Source organism: Macaca fascicularis, chromosome 14 (assembly GCF_037993035.2).
Source record: "Macaca fascicularis isolate 582-1 chromosome 14, T2T-MFA8v1.1".
Lineage (NCBI taxonomy): Eukaryota > Metazoa > Chordata > Mammalia > Primates > Cercopithecidae > Macaca > Macaca fascicularis.
Window position 1 is genome coordinate 70026398 of NC_088388.1, and position 18198 is coordinate 70044595.

General features: G+C 37.3%; 1 protein-coding gene across 1 annotated transcript; it reads left to right on the forward strand.

The window, feature by feature from the left end:
* The first annotated feature begins 277 nt into the window (after positions 1-277).
* OR52B4 (olfactory receptor family 52 subfamily B member 4) lies at positions 278-1216 on the forward strand. Its single transcript, XM_015436042.3, is given in 1 exon segment — positions 278-1216. A coding segment is annotated over 1 exon segment (939 nt).
* Positions 1217-18198: the final 16982 nt, after the last annotated feature.

Sequence of the window (18198 nt, forward strand, 5' to 3'; positions counted from 1 at the left end):
TCAGCTTTCCCACACAGAAATAATAATTTCCTCTGTATATTCATAATCCTCCATTCATAATTAAAGTGCATACAATAATGTCTCTTATTCTGATTACTTGGAGATATTGTCTGACTGTCATTCATTAGAGTATAGACCACCACCTTTCATATTTGCGTGTTTGTTATGGAGATTATGGAATATGCCAAAAGCTCCTGGTGACATTGCAAAGAATGTTGGAGATTTTATCTTCTTCTGCCTCTGTGAGTAGGAGGTGAGGTTCTGAAAGTTCCCAGCTATGCCTACTGCAAACCACAGTGGCACTAGCCACACAGTCTTTCACTTGCTGGGCATCCCCTGCCTAGAGGACCAGCACATGTGGATTTCTATCCCATTCTTCATTTCTTATGTCACCGCCCTTCTTGGGAACAGCCTGCTCATCTTCATTATCCTCACAAAGTGCAGCCTCCATGAACCCATGTACCTCTTCCTCTGCATGCTGCCTGGAGCAGACATTGTCCTCTCCACGTGCACCATTCCTCAGGCCTTAGCTATCTTCTGGTTCCATGCTGGGGACATCTCCCTGGATCGTTGCATCACTCAGCTCTTCTTCATCCATTCCACCTTCATCTCTGAGTCAGGGATCTTGCTAGTGATGGCCTTTGACCACTACATTGCCATATGCTACCCACTGAGGTACACCACCATTCTTATAAATGCTCTGATTAAGAAAATTTGTATGACTGTCTCCCTGAGAAGTTACGGTACAATTTTCCCTATCATATTTCTTTTAAAAAGATTGACTTTCTGCCAGAATAATATTATTCCACACACCTTTTGTGAACACATTGGCCTAGCCAAATATGCATGTAGTGACATTCGAATAAACGTTTAGTATGAGTTTTCAATTCTAATGTCAACGGTGGTCTTAGATGTTGTACTAATTCCCTATATGCTGATTCTCCATGCTGTCTTCCACATGCCTTCTCCAGATGCTCGCCACAAAGCTCTCAATACATGTGGCTCCCATGTTTGCATCATCATCCTCTTTTATGGGTCTGGCATCTTCACAGTCCTTACCTAGAGGTTTGGACACCACATTCCATATTGTGTCCACATCCCATTGGCTAATGTCTGCTTTCTGGTTCCACCTATGCTGAATCCCATTATTTATGGGATCAAAACCAAGCAAATCCAGGAACAGGTGGTTCATTTTTTGTTTATAAAACAGAAATAACTTTGGTTTAAGAACTGAGTTTTCAGAATCTCTAGCTATCTGGTAAGTGGGTATGGAAGTGGTAGATGGGAGAGGTCAGCTGACACAGTAGGAAATAACTCAGTGAGTACCATGTCTGGAGCAAGGTCAACTGGGAAGTTGCAGGGCTTACTCTTCTGTTTTTTAAGGAACCTAGGACAGCAATGCAATGTTTGACTGAACAAACTACCTCCTGCACAGAGCCTGGGAGAGAATAGATTGATTTTTCAGAAGTCATGTATCCTTAATAGGACAACACTATCATGATCTTTGGAAATAGATAAAGTGGGAACAGTGCTCTGGCATTGGAATTTGTTCAGCTGTCCTCTACTGAGTTTCTGAAGCTCTGAGACATGTTGTATTCCTGTAAAATCACGTACAAACCTCCATTCTTTTATGTCCTTCATTCCAGCTAAGTGACATTCTTAGAATCAGTGATTCCTAGGTTTTCCATTTATTTCTATTATGTTATAATTTATATCCTTTGAACATGAATGTCTATAATAGAGGATTGAAAATAAATTGTGTGATTCATATTTTGCAGAACAACTCTTGAGGAACCTGAGTCTGATCATTTTTGTGTTGGGGAATGACCTGTGGTTTCTGAAGGTGTGGTGTGTGCTGGGGAAATGCTGAAGAAAGGGAACTCCTTCATTCTCAGTGTCAGGCTGTGTTCTTCAATGATCTCCTCCTCAGGAAGACATTCAAGATGTTTATTCACATGAATTCTGAGTGTTTTTACAACCACACTTCCCAATACCTTCTATGCAACCTGAACTTCAGATGCATCAGGCCATTAATTTGTCAGTTTTCTCAGGTTATACCATACTCTTCAGGTACTCTGCCTTCTCTTGAAATAACCTCCATCAACTTGTGGAAAACTCTTATTCCTCCTTTCATATCTAATTCTCATGTCATCTCCTCTGACATTTTCTCCAATCACAATTCCTTCTCAGTGTATTATAGTTGATAATTTTTTAAGAGAAAAATAGCATATTGCTCATATTTTTAATACTTATTTTATTAAAAGTCTATGTTGCTTCTAGGAAGCATTAGAAATTGTGAAAAAACAAACTTGAAATGGAGCTCATAAAACTACAATCTTAGAGCTCTCAAGCAATTTTACTGTTAAAATTTGTTATATATAGCTATACATCTTTGTTTATAAATGTACATGTCTATACATCTGTATCTGTATCTGAATCTGTATTTGTATTTATTTTCATCTGTATCAATTCCTGTATCTATTTGCAAAATATTATAATATGATAAATATGTAGAATAGCGACTATACTATAGTTGTAGTCTATAACCTAATTTTTCCCTTTTATAAATTTTTTTTAATTTTTCTTTTTTGTTGAAAAACAAAATTATATTTATCGTGTACAACGCGTTTTAAAATATGTATACATTGTGGAATGGGTAAATTGAGCTAATTAACATATACATTACCTCATTTGTTGTGGTAAGAAAATTTAAAACCTGCTATCTTAGCAATTTTCAAGAATGAAATACATCTCTTTTAACTATAGTCACTATGTTGTACAATAGATCTCTTGAACTTAGTTCTCTTATCTAACTGAACTTTTGTGTTCTGTGACCAACATCTCTCCATCCTCAACCCTTTACCCCACCCCAGGGTCCTAGCCACAATTCTATTCTACTTCTGTGTGTTCAACATGTGAGTGAGATAATGGGGTATTTGTCTTTCTGTGCCTGGCTTACTTCATTTAACATTATGTCCTCTAAATTCATCCCTGTTATTGCAAATGGCAGAATTTCTTTCTTTTATAAGGCTGAATAGTATTCCATTATGTGTATATACTACATTTTCTGTATCCATTCATCCATCGATAGACACTTATTTTGAGTCCATATCTGGGATATTGTGGATAGTGCTGCAACGAACATGAGAATGAATATGTCTTCAACATACTGATTTCATATATTTGGGTATATACACAGTAGTGAGATAGATGGATCACAGATAGTTCTATTTTTAATTTTTTGATGAATGTCCATACTGTTTTCCATCATACTTATACTATCTAACATTCCCACCAACAATGTGCAAGGGTTCCCCTTCTCCCCATTCTCTCCAACACTTTTTATCTTTTGTCTTTTTGTTAATAGTCATTCTAATTTGTATGAGGTGATATCTCATTGTGGTTTTAATTTGCATTTCCCTGATGATTAGTTTTGTTGACCTTTATTTTTTCTTCATTTACCTACTGGCCATTTTTATGTCTTCTTTGAGAATTGCCTATTTAGGTACTTTGCCCATTTTTTAAGAAGTTTATTTCTTATTATGGGGTTATTTGAATTATTTATATATTTTGGCTATTAACCCCTTATCAGATGAAAGTTTGCAAATATTTTCTCCCATTCAAAAGATTGTCTTTTTCCTCTGTTATTTCCTGCCTATGCGGAAGTTTTTTTTAGTTTTAAATAATTCTGCCAATTTTCATTTTTGTTGCCTATGTCTTTGGATTCTTATTCAAAAAGTTATTGCCCAGACCAATGTCATGAAGCTTTTCCCCTGTGTTTTCTACTAGTTGTTTTAGAGTTTCCAGTCTCACAGTTAAGCCTTTAATCCATTTTGACTTAATTTTTGTATGTAGAGTGAGATAAGGATCTAATTTTATTCTTTTGTTTGTGGATATTGAGTTATCCCAATACCATTTATTAAAGAGACTAATTTTCCCTCTTGTTTTTTCTTGCCACCTTTGGCAAAAGTCCATTTTACTAATGTGTGGAATTATACCTAGGCTCTTTAGTCTGCTCCATTGGTCTTTGTGTCCTTTTGTTAATGTTAGTGCCTTGCTCTTTTAATTACTATAGCATTGTAATATATTTTGTAGTATATTGAAGTCAGGTATTATTATACCTCCAGTTTTGGTTTTTGGTTTTTATTTTTCATTTTTTTACTTGAGAATGCTTTGGCTATTCAAGGTCTTATGTGGTTCCATAATAATTTTAAGGTTGTGTTTTCTACTTCTGTGAAGAATGTCATTGGTATTTTGATAGGGACTACATTGAATCTGCAGATTGCTTTAGGTAGCGTGGATGTTTTAACAATGTTGGTTCTTCCAGTCCATGAACAGAGGATATCTTCCCATTTATTTGTGTCTTCTTCAATTTCCTTCATCAATGTTTTATAGTTTTCAGTGTACAGGGTTTCACTTCCTTGGCTAAATATATTCCTAAGTAACTTATTCTTATTAATGCTATCATAAATGAAATTGTGTTCTTGATTTCTTTTTTAGATAGTTCATTGTTAGTGTATAGAAAAGCTACTAATTTTATGTGTTAATTTTTATCTTGCTACTTTACTGAATTTTTATCAGTGCTAACAGTTTTTTGGTGGAGTCTATAAGGTTTTCTTCGCATACAATCATGTCATCTGCAAACCAGGGACAATTTAACTTCCTCCTTTTCCATCTAGAAATCTTTTGTTTCTTTCTCCTGCCAAATTGCTCTTGCTAGGACTTCCAGTACTATGCTAACTAGAAGTGGTCAGAGTGAGCATTTTTATTATGTTCCTGACCTTTGAGGAAAAGCTTTAAACTTTTCCTCACTGAGTATGATGTTAGCTGAGGGTATGTCATGTATGGCTTTTATTGTGTGGAGGTGCATTCCTTCTATACATAATTCCTTGAGAACTTTTTTCATAAAAAAACAATGTTGAATTTTGTTAAATGCTTTCTGCATCTATTGAGATGACCGTATGATTTCTGTTCTTCATTCTGTTAATATGGTATATTGGCAGAGCAAGATGGCCGAATAGGAACAGCTCCAGTCTCCAACTCCCAGCACGAGCGACACAGAAGACAGGTGATTTCTGCATTTTCAACTGAGGTACTGGGTTCATCTCATTAGGGAGTGTGGGACAATCGGTGCTGGTCAGCTGCTGCAGCCCGACCAGCCATAGCTGAAGCAGGGTGAGGCATCGCCTCACCCGGGAAGCACAAGGGGGAAGGGAATCCCTTTTCCTAGCCAGGGGAACTGAGACACACAACACCTGGAAAATTGGGTGACTCCCACCCCAATACTGCGCTTTACCAAGGATCTTAGCAAACGGGCACATCAGGAGAGTATATCTCACACCTGGCCTGGAGGGTCCCATGCCCACGGAGCCTTCCTTATTGCTAGCACAGCAGTCTGCAATCTAACGGGAAGGCAGCAGCAAGGCTGGGGGAGGGGCGCCCGCCATTGCTGAGGCTTAAGTAGGTAAACAAAGCCGCTGGGAAGCTTGAACTGGGTGGAGCTCACAGCAGCTAAAGGAGTCCTGCCTGTCTCTGTAGACTCCACCTCTGGGGACAGGGCACAGCTAAACAACAACAACAACAACAAAAAAAAAAAAAGCAGCTGAAACCTCTGCAGACGCAAACGACTCTGTCTGACAGCTTTGAAGAGAGCAGTGGATCTCCCAACATGGAGGTTGAGATCTGAGAACGGACAGACTGCCTGCTCAAGTGGGTCCCTGACCTCTGAGTAGCCTAACTGGGAGACATCCCCCACTAGGGGCAGACCGACACCCCACACCTCACACGGTGGAGTACACCCCTGAGAGGAAGCTTCCAAAGCAAGAATCAGACAGGTACACTCTCTGTTCAGCAATATTCTATCTTCTGCAGCCTCTGTTGCTGATACCCAGGCAAACAGGGTTTGGAATGGACCTCAAGCAATCTCCAACAGACATACAGCTGAGGGTCCTGACTGTTAGAAGGAAAACTAACAAACAGGAAGGACATCCACACCAAAACACCATCAGTATGTCACCATCATCAAAGACCAGAGGCAGATAAAACCACAAAGATGGGGAAAAAGCAGGGCAGAAAAGCTGGAAATTCAAAAAATAAGAGTGCATCTCCTGCTGCAGAGGAACGGAGCTCATCGCCAGCAATGGATCAAAGCTGGATGGAGAATGACTTTGACAAGATGAGAGAAGAAAGCTCCAGTCCATCAAACTTCTCAGAGCTAAAGGAGGAATTACGTACCCAGCGCAAAGAAACTAAAAATCTTGATAAAAGAGTGGAAGAACTGATAACGAGAATAATTAATGCAGAGAAGGCCATAAATGAACTGACAGAGATGAAAACCATGACATGAGAAATATGTGACAAATGCACAAGCTTCAGTAACCGACTCGATCAACTGGAAGAAAGAGTATCAGCAATTGAGGATCAAATGATTGAAATGAAGTGAGAAGAGAAATCTAAAGAAAAAAGAAGAAAAAGAAATGAACAAAGCCTGCAAGAAGTATGGGATTATGTAAAAAGACCAAATCTACGTCTGATTGGGGTGCCTGAAAGTGAGGGGGAAAATGGAACCAACTTGGAAAACACTCTTCAGGATATCATCCAGGAGAACTTCCCCAACCTAGTAGGGCAGGCCAACATTCAAATCCAGGAAATACAGAGAACGCCACAAAGATACTCCTCGAGAAGAGCAACTCCAAGACACATAATTGCCAGATTCACCAAAGTTGAAATGAAGGAAAAAATCTTAAGCGCAGCCGGAGAGAAAGGTCGGGTTACCCACAAAGGGAAGCCCATAAGACTAAGAGCAGATCTCTCGGCAGAAACTCTCCAAGCCAGAAGAGAGTGGGGGCCCATATTCAACATTCTTAAAGAAAAGAATTTTAAACCCAGAATTTCATATCCAGCCAAACTAAGTTTCATAAGTGAAGGAGAAATAAAATCCTTTACAGATAAGCAAATGCTTAGAGATTTTGTCACCACCAGGCCTGCCTTACAAGAGACCCTGAAGGAAGCACTCAACATGGAAAGGAACAACCGGTACCAGCCATTGCAAAACCATGCCAAAATGTAAAGACCATCGAGGCTAGGAAGAAACTGCATCAACTAATGAGTAAAATAACCAGTTAATATCATAATGGCAGGATCAAGTTCACACATAACAATATTAACCTTAAATGCAAATGGACTAAATGGTCCAATTAAAAGACATAGACCAGCAAACTGGATAAAGAGTCAAGACCCATCAGTCTGCTGTATTCAGGAGACCCATCTCACATGCAGAGACATATATAGGCTCAAAATAAAGGGATGGAGAAAGATCTACCAAGCAAATGGAGAACAAAAAAATGCAGGGGTTGCAATACTAGTCTCTGATAAAACAGACTTTAAACCATCAAAGATCAAAAGAGACAAAGAAGGCCATTACATAATGGTAAAGGGATCAATTCAACAGGAAGAGCTAACTATCCTAAATATATATGCACCCAATACAGGAGCACCCAGATTCATAAAGCAAGTTCTTAGAGACTTACAAAGAGACTTAGACTCCCATACGATAATAATGGGAGACTTCAACACTCCACTGTCAACATTAGACAGATCAACGAGACAGAAAGTTAACAAGGATATCCAGGAATTGAACTCATCTCTGCAGCAAGCAGACCTAATAGACATCTACAGAACTCTCCACCCCAAATCAACAGAATATACATTCTTCTCAGCACCACATCACACTTATTCCAAAATTGACCACATAATTGGAAGTAAAGCACTCCTCAGCAAATGTACAAGAACAGAAATTATAACAAACTGTCTCTCAGACCACAGTGCAATCAAACTAGAACTCAGGACTAAGAAACTCAATCAAAACCGCTCAACTACATGGAAACTGAACAACCTGCTCCTGAATGACTACTGGGTACATAACGAAATGAAGGCAGAAATAAAGATGTTCTTTGAAACCAATGAGAACAAAGATACAACATACCAGAATCTCTGGGACACATTTAAAGCAGTGTGTAGAAGGAAATTTATAGCACTAAATGCCCACAAGAGAAAGACGGAAAGATCTAAAATTGACACTCTAACATCACAATTAAAAGAACTAGAGAACCAAGAGCAAACACATTCCAAAGCTAGCAGAAGGCAAGAAATAACTAAGATCAGAGCAGAACTGAAGGAGATAGAGACACAAAAAACCCTCCAAAAAATCAATGAATCTAGGAGCTGGTTTTTTGAAAAGATAAACAAAATTGATAGACTGCTAGCAAGATTAATAAAGAAGAAAAGAGAGAAGAATCAAATAGACGCAATAAAAAATGATAAAGGGGATATCACCACCGACCCCACAGAAATACAAACTACCATCAGAGAATACTATAAACACCTCTACGCAAATAAACTAGAAAATCTAGAAGAAATGGATAATTTCCTGGACACTTACACTCTCCCAAGACTAAACCAGGAAGAAGCTGAATTCCTGAATAGACCAATAGCAGGCTCTGAAATTGAGGCAATAATTAATAGCCTACCAACAAAAAAAGTCCAGGACCAGATGGATTCACAGCTGAATTCTACCAGAAGTACAAGGAGAAGATGGTACCATTCCTTCTGAAACTATTCCAATCAATAGAAAAAGAGGGAATCCTCCCTAACTCATTTTATGAGGCCAACATCATCCTGATACCAAAGCCTGGCAGAGACACAACAAAAAAGAGAATTTTAGACCAATATTCCTGATGAACATTGATGTAAAAATCCTCAATAAAATACTGGCAAACCGAATCCAGCAGCACATTAAAAAGCTTATCCACCATGATCAAGTGGGCTTCATCCCTGGGATGCAAGGCTGGTTCAACATATGCAAATCAATAAACGTAATCCAGCATATAAAGAGAACCAAAGACAAAAACCACATGATTATCTCAATAGATGCAGAAAAGGCCTTTGACAAAATTCAACAGCCCTTCATACTAAAAACTCTCAATAAATTCGGTATTGATGGAACGTATCTCAAAATAATAAGAGCTATTTATGACAAACCCACAGCCAATATCATACTGAATGGGCAAAAACTGGAAAAATTCCCTTTAAAAACTGGCACAAGACAAGGATGCCCTCCCTCACCACTCCTATTCAACCTAGTGTTGGAAGTTCTGGCTAGGGCAATCAGGCAAGAGAAAGAAATCAAGGGTATTCAGTTAGGAAAAGAAGAAGTCAAATTGTCCTTCTTTGCAGATGACATGATTGTATATTTAGAAAACCCCATTGTCTCAGCCCAAAATCTCCTTAAGCTGATAAGCAACTTCAGCAAAGTCTCAGGATACAAAATCAATGTGCAAAAATCACAAGCATTCTTATACACCAGTAACAGACAAACAGAGAGCCAAATCATGAATGAACTTCCATTCACAATTGCTTCAAAGAGAATAAAATATCTAGGAATCCAACTTACAAGGGATGTGAAGGACCTCTTCAAGGAGAACTACAAACCACTGCTCAATGAAATAAAAGACGACACAAACAAATGGAAGAACATACCATGCTCATGGATAGGAAGAATCAATATCATGAAAATGGCCATACTGCCCAAGGTAATTTATAGATTCAATGTCATCCCCATCAAGCTACCAATGAGTTTCTTCACAGAATTGGAAAAAACTGCTTTAAAGTTCATATGGAACCAAAAAAGAGCCCGCATTGCCAAGACAATCCTAAGTCAAAAGAACAAAGCTGGAGGCATCACGCTACCTGACTTCAAACTATACTACAAGGCTACAGTAACCAAAACAGCATGGTACTGGTACCAAAACAGAGATATAGACCAATGGAACAGAACAGAGTCCTCAGAAATAATACCACACATCTACAACCATCTGATCTTTGACAAACATGAGAAAAACAAGAAATGGGGAAAGGATTCCCTATTTAATAAATGGTGCTGGGAAGATTGGCTAGCCATAAGTAGAAAGCTGAAACTGGATCCTTTCCTTACTCCTTATACGAAAATTAATTCAAGATGGATTAGAGACTTAAATGTTAGACCTAATACCATAAAAACCCTAGAAGAAAACCTAGGTAATACCACTCAGGACATAGGCATGGGCAAGGACTTCATGTCTAAAACACCAAAAGCAACGGCAACAAAAGCCAAAATTGACAAATGAGATCTAATTAAACTAACAAGCTTCTGCACAGCAAAAGAAACTACCATCAGAGTGAACAGGCAACCTACAGAATGGGAGAACATTTTTGCAATCTTCTCATCTGACAAAGGGCTAATATCCAGAACCTACAAAGAACTCAAACAAATTTACAAGAAAAAAAAAAACAAACAACCCCATCAAAAAGTGGGCAAAGGATATGAACAGACAGTTTTCAAAAGAAGACATGCATACAGCCAACAGACACATGAAAAAATGCTCATCATCACTGGCCATCAGAGAAATGCAAATCAAAACCACAATGAGATACCATCTCACACCAGTTAGAATGGCAATCATTAAAAAGTCAGGAAACAACAGGTGCTGGAGAGGATGTGGAGAAATAGGAACACTTCTGCACTGTTGGTGGGATTGTAAACTAGTTTAACCATTATGGAAAACAGTATGGCGATTCCTCAAGGATCTAGAACTAGAAGTACCATATGATCCAGCCATCCCATTACTGGGTATATACCCAAAGGATTATAAATCATACTGCTATAAAGACACATGCACACATATGTTTATTGCGGCACTATTCACAATAGCAAAGACTTGGGATCAACCCAAATGTCCATCAGTGACAGACTGGATTAAGAAAATGTGGCACATATACACCATGGAATACTATGCAGCCATAAAAAAGGATGAGTTTGTGTCCTTTGTAGGGACATGGATGGAGCTGGAAACCATCATTCTCAGCAAACTATCGCAAGAACAGAAAACCAAACACCGCATGTTCTCACTCATAGGTGGGAACTGAACAATGAGATCACTTGGACTCGGGAAGGGGAACATCACACACCAGGGCCTATCATGGGGAGGGGGGAGGAGGGAGGGATTGCACTGGGAGTTATACCTGATGTAAATGACAAGTTGATGGGTGCAACACACCAACATGGCACAAGTATACATATGTAACAAACCTGCACGTTATGCACATGTACCCTAGAACTTAAAGTATAATAATAATAATAATAAATAATAGAAAAATAAAAAAAAATACAGTATATCACATGTGTATGTGGAAACATCTTTACCCCATGGATCAATCTCACCTGATCTTGATGAATGATAATTTTTATATGCTGTTGAATTCAGTTAACTAGTATTTGTTGAGGATTTTTGCATCTATGTTTATATTTGTTGAGGATATTTGCATGTAATTTTTTTTGAGACAATATCTCGTTCTGTTGCCCAGGCTGGAATGCAGTGGTGTGATCATGGCACACTTTAGCCTCAACTCCTGGGCTCAAGCAACCCTCCTACCTCAGCCTCCCAAGTAGCTGGGATTACAGGCATACACCACCCTGTCTGGCTACTTTTTTCTGTTTTTTGTAGAAACACAGTCTCACTATGTTGCCTAGGTTGGTCTCAAACTTCGGGGCTCAAGTGGTCCTCCTGCCTCAACCTCTCAATGTATTGGGATTACAGGTGTGAGCCACTGCTCTCAGAGTAATTTTCTTTTATTGTATGATCCTTGTCTGTCTTTTGTATCAGAGTAGTCCTAGTCTCATAAAATTAGTTTGGAATTTTGCCCTCTTCTTCAGTTTTTTGAAAGTTTGAGAAGGATTGGTTTTCTTTCTTCTTTAAATGTTTTGTAGAATTCATGAGTGAAACCATCAAGTCCTGGGCTTTTCTTTTCTTTTAAACAGTTTTATCGAGATATAATTTACATATTATACAATTCATACATTTAAAGTGTATAATCCAGCCTAAATGCCCATCAACCAACAAGTGGATAAAGAAAATGTAGTATATATACCATGAAATACTACTCAGCCATAAAAAGAAATGAAATAATGGCGTTTGCAGCAACCCGGATGGAGTTGGAGATCATTAGTCTAAGTGAAGTAACTCAAGAGTGGAAAATCACATATTCTATGTTCTCACATGTGGGAGCTAAGTTAGGAGGATGCAAAGGTATGAGAGTTACATAATGGACTTTGGGGATGTGGGAGGAAGAGTGGGAGGAGGTGAGGGATAAAAGACTACACATTGGGTATAGTATATGCAACTCTGGTGACCAGTGCACCAAAATCTCAGAAATCACCACTAAAGAACTTATCTGTGTAACCAAAAACCACCTGTTCCCCAAAAACTATTGAAATGTAATTTAAAAAATAGAAATAACAGAAATAAATAAAGTCTATAAATAAAGTAGTACCATTCAGGACATAGGCATGGGCAAAGACTTCATGTCTAAAACACCAAAAGCAATGGCAGCAAAAGCCAAAATTCACAAATGGGATCTCATTAAACTAAAGAGCTTCTGCACAGCAAAAGAAACTACCATCAGAGTGAACAGGCAACCTACAGAATGGGAGAACATTTTTGCAATCTACTCGTCTGACAAAGGGCTAATATCCAGAACCTACAAAGAACTCAAACAAATTTACAAGAAAAAAAAAAACAACCCCATCAAAAAGTGGGCAAAGGATATGAACAGACATTTCTCAAAAGAAGACATTCATACAGCCAACAGACACATGAAAAAATGCTCATCATCACTGGCCATCAGAGAAATGCAAATCAAAACCACAATGAGATACCATCTCACACCAGTTAGAATGGCGATCATTAAAAAGTCAGGAAACAACAGGTGCTGGAGAGGATGTGGAGAAATAGGAACACTTTTACACTGTTGGTGGGATTGTAAACTAGTATGGCGATTCCTCAAGGATCTAGAACTAGATGTACCATATGACCCAGCCATCCCATTACTGGGTATATACCCAAAGGATTATAAATTATGCTGCTATAAAGACACATGCACACGTATGTTTATTGCAGCACTATTCACAATAGCAAAGACTTGGAATCAACCCAAATGTCCATCAGTGACAGACTGGATTAAGAAAATGTGGCACATATACACCATGGAATACTATGCAGCCATAAAAAAGGATGAGTTTGTGTCCTTTGTAGGGACATGGATGCAGCTGGAAACCATCATTCTTAGCAAACTATCACAAGAACAGAAAACCAAACACCGCATGTTCTCACTCATAGGTGGGAACTGAACAATGAGATCACTTGGACTCGGGAAGGGGAACATCACACACCGGGGCCTATCATGGGGAGGGGGGAGGGAGGAGGGATTGCATTGGGAGTTATACCTGATGTAAATGACGAGTTGATGGGTGCAGCACACCAACATGGCACAAGTATACATATGTAACAAACCTGCACGTTATGCACATGTACCCTACAACTTAAAGTATAATAATAGTAAATAAATTTTAAAAAAAAATAGAAATAACAGAAATAAATAAAGTCTATAATCCAATGGTCTTAGTATGTTCACAGAGTTATGCAACCATCACCACAATCAATTTTAGAACATTTTCATCACATAAAAAACTTCATAACCACTAGTAGTCATTCTTCCTTTTCCTGCCCACTCCCACCTATTCTCTTCCTCTCTTTCCCTAGCCCCCGGTAATTACTTATCTACTTTCTAACTCTAAGTAATTGCCTATTCTGGACACATGTTTAATATATTATACACATTTCTCTTATCTAACTGTAATTACATATCCTTTGACCACCATCTCCCTATCCCTGCCTCTCCCTTAACCATCCACACCTCTGGTAACCAACATTCTACTCTCTACTTCTATGAGATCAACTTTTTTCTCACTCACATATGAGTGAGATCATCCAACATTTGTCATTTTGTGCCTCTATTTAACTTAATGCTCTCCAGGTTCAAACATGTTGCAACTCACAAGATTGTGTTCTTTTTGATGGCTGAATAGTATTCCATTGTGTATATATACTACATTTTCTTTATCCATTTTTATCTGTAGATGGACACTTAGGGTGATTCCATATCTTGGCCTTTGTGAATAATGCTGCAGTAAACATGGAAGCACAAATATCTCTTTGATACGCTGATTTTATTTCCTTTGGATATATACTCAATAGTGGTGTTACTGAATCATATGATAGTTCTATTTTTAATATTTTGACGACCTTAAAGAGTGTTTTCCATAATGTCTGTACTAATTAACATTCCCACCAACAGTGTGTAAGAGTTCATTTTTCTTCACTTCCTTACTATTTGTTATTTTGTCTTTTTCATAGTAGCCATTAAGACAGGTGCAAAGTGATATCTCATTGTGGATTTGGTTTATATTTCCCTGATCATCAGTGATGTTTAACATTTTTTCATACACCTATTGACCTATTGGCCATTTGTATGTCTTCTTTTGATAAATGTTTACTCAAGTGTTTGGCCCTTTTTAAATACGGTTGTTTGTTTTCTTGCCATTAAGTTATTTGAGTTCCTTATAAATTTTAGATATTAATGCCATATAAGGTATATAGACTGCACAGATTTTCTCCCACTTTATAGGTTGTCTTTGCACTTTGTTGATTGTTTTCTCTGCTGTGCAGAATCTTTTTCTTTGAATGTAATCTCATTTGTCTATTTTGCTTTTTGTTATCTTTGATTTTGTGGTCATATCCAGAAAAAATCCTTACCCACACCAATCTCTGAAGCCTTTCCCCTGTATTTTCTTCTAGTAGTTTCATGGTTTCTGGCCTTATGTTTAGGGCTTTAATCTTCTTTGACTTTTTTTTATATATAAGGTGAGATAAGGGTCTAATTTCATTCTGCATGTGAATATCCACTTCTTCGTATCCTACTTACTGAAGAGACTATCCTTTTCCCAATATGTGTTCTTGGTGACTTACTTGGTCGAAAATGTATTGTCTCTGAGTGCATAGAAATACTTCCAGGCTCCCTATTTCTGTTCCATTGGTCAATGTATCTGTTTTTGTGCTAGTGCCATGATGTTTTGGTTACTATAGTTTTATTGCATATTTTGCAGCCAGTTAATATGATGCCTTCAACTTTGTTCTTTTTGGTGAAAATTACTTTGGTTACTTGGGGGTTTGTGTGGTTTTATAAGTCTTTTAGGATTGTTTTGTCTATTTCTGTAAAAAAAAGTGTCATTGGTATTTTGATAGGGATTGCGTTGAATCTATATATAGTTTTGAGTAGTATAAATGTTTTAAAGATATTATTTTTCTAATTTATGAATATATAATATTCATTTATTTGTGTCTTCTTCAATTGCTTTAATCAGTGTTTTGTTTTGTTTTGTTTTGTTTTTTCATTGTAGAGATATTTCACCTTCTTGGTTAAATTTATGTCTAGGTATTTTATTTTATTTTTGCAGCTATTGTAAACGGGATAGTTTTCTGGATTTCTTTTTCAGATAGTTTGCTATTAACATGTGAAAAGACTACTAATATTTTTGTTGATATTTTATCCTTCAACTTTACTGAATTTGCATATTAGTTCTAATAGTTTTTGTGGAGTCTTTATATGAATAACACTTCATATAAGATAGTGTTATTCGCAAACAGGGAAAAATTAACTTCTTCCTTTCCAATGAAAGGGTCTTCTACTTCTTTCTCTTGCCTAATTGCTCTGGCTAGGACTTCCAGTACTATGTTGAATACACATACTGACAGTAGGCATCCTTGTCTTGTTCCCGATTTCAGTGAAAAAGCTTTCAACTTTTCCCCACTGGGTATAATGTTAGCTGAGGGTTTGTCATATATGACCTTTATTGTGCTGAGGTGCATTCCTTCTACACCTAATTTGTTCAGAGTTTTTATCATGAAGAGTGTTGAATTTTGTGAAACACTTTTTCAGTATCTATTAAAATGATTATATTTGTCCTTCATTCTGTTAATTTAATGTATCACATTTATTGATTTTCATATTTTGAACCATTCTTGTATTCCTAGGATGTTTCTCCCTTGATCATGGTGAACAATCTTTTCCATATACTGTTGAAATCAGTTTGATAGCATTTTATTGAGGATCACTGTATCTATATTCCTCAGGGATATTGGTCTGCAGTTTTTCTTCTTTTGTTTTTGGAACCTTGTCTGGTTTTGGTGTCTGAGTATAGCTGAATTTGTAGAATTAGTTGGGAATAATTCCCTCCTCTTTAGTTTTTTAGAATATTTTGTGAAGAATTGGTAGTAAATCTTCTGTAAATATTTGACAAAATTGTACTGTGCCATACTGAGGTTTTATGATGGCATACTTTTTATTACTGATTCAATCTCCTTGCACATTATTGGTCTGTTCAGGTTTCCATTTATTCATAATGCAATTTTGGTAGGTACTATGTTTCCAGGAATTTATCTATTTCTTCTCTATTTCCCAATTATTTAGTGTATAATTGTTCACAATAGTCTTATGATCCTCTATGACTTCTGCGATGTCAGTTGTAATGTCTCCTTTTTAATCCCTCATTTTATTTATTTGAGTTTTCTCTTTTTTTCTTAGTTACCGGTTTGTCAATTTTTTCTTAATTACCAGTTTGTCAATTTTGTTTATCTTTTCAACAAATCAACTCTTCTTTTTGTGTATCTCTTCCATTGTTTATCTTTAAACAATATAAAGTAGTCTAGTTTTGTAACTTAAAAAAAAGCAGCACTAATTTTTCATTTGCTCTTGTTTTTCTATTTTCTTGAGGTACAATGGTAGGTTGTATATTGGTGCTGTTTCTTCTTTTATTTGTCTTTATTTTTAATTTTTGTGGATAAATAATAGGTGTATATATTTATAGGGTGCATTATATGTTTTGATACAGGCATGCAATGCATAGTAATCACATCATGGAGAATGAAGTATACGTCTCAAGCATTTATCTTTTGTGTTACAAACAATTCACTTTTACTCTTTTAGTTGTTTCAAATGTACAATCAAATTATTATCAACTATAATCGCCCTTTTGTGCTATCAAACAGTAGGTCTTATTCTTTCTATTTTTTGTACCCATTAACCATCCCCACCTCCTCCCCAACCCCCACTACACTTCCCAGCCTCTGGTAACCATCCTTCTACTCTCTATGTCCATGAACTCAATTGTTTTGATTTTTAGATCCAGCATAAATGAGAATATGCAACGTTTGTCTTTCTTCACAAGCTTTATTTCAGTTAACGTAGTGATCTCCAGTTATATTCATGTTGTCACAAATGACAGGATCTCATTCTTTTTATGGCTGAATATTAGTACTGAATATTAGAATAATAGTACTCCATTGTGTACATGTACCAGATTTTCTTTATCCATTCATCTGTTGATGGACACTTAGGTTGCTTCCAAATCTTGGCTATTGTGAATAGTGCTGCAATAAACATGGGAGTGCAGATATCTCTTCCATATGCTGGCTTCCTTTCTTTTGGGTGTATACCCAGCAGTGAGATTGCTGGCTCCCATGCTAGCTCTATTTTTAGTATTTTGAGGAACCTCCAAACTGTTTTCCATAGTAGTTATACTAGTTTACATTCCCACCAACAGTGTACAAGAGATTGCTTCTCTTCACATCCTCACCAGCATTTGTTATTGCCTATCTCTTGGATAAAAACCATTTTAACTGGGGTGAGGTGGTATCTCATTGTAGTTTTAATTTGTGTTTCTCTGATAAGCAATGCTATTGCTTTCATAGGAGCCACCTTTTCATAAACCCGTTTGCCATTTGTATGTCTTCTTTTGAGAAATGTCTATTCAATTTTTTGCCTATTTTTTAATCAGATTTTTAGAGTTTTTTCCTATAGTGTTGTCTGAGCTCCTTGTATACTCTGGCTATGAACCCCTTTTTATATAGGTAGTTTGTAAATATTTTCTACCATTCTGTGGGTTGTCTCTTCACTTAGTTGAATGTTTCTTTTGCTGTGCAGAAGTTTTTTAACTTGATGTGATCGTATTTGTCCATTTTGGTTGTGGTTGCCTGTGCTTGTGGGGTATTGCTCAATAAATTTTTGCCCAGAACAATTAGCCGGGCATGGTGACGGGCGCCTGTATTCCCAGCTACTTGGGAGGCTGAGGCAGGAGAATGGCATGAACCCAGGAGGTGGAGCTTGCAGTGAGCAGAAATCGCCCCACTGCACTCTAGCCTGGGTGACAGAGCGAGACTCTGTCTCAAAAAAAAAAAACAAAAAAGAAAGAAAGAAATTTTTGCCCAG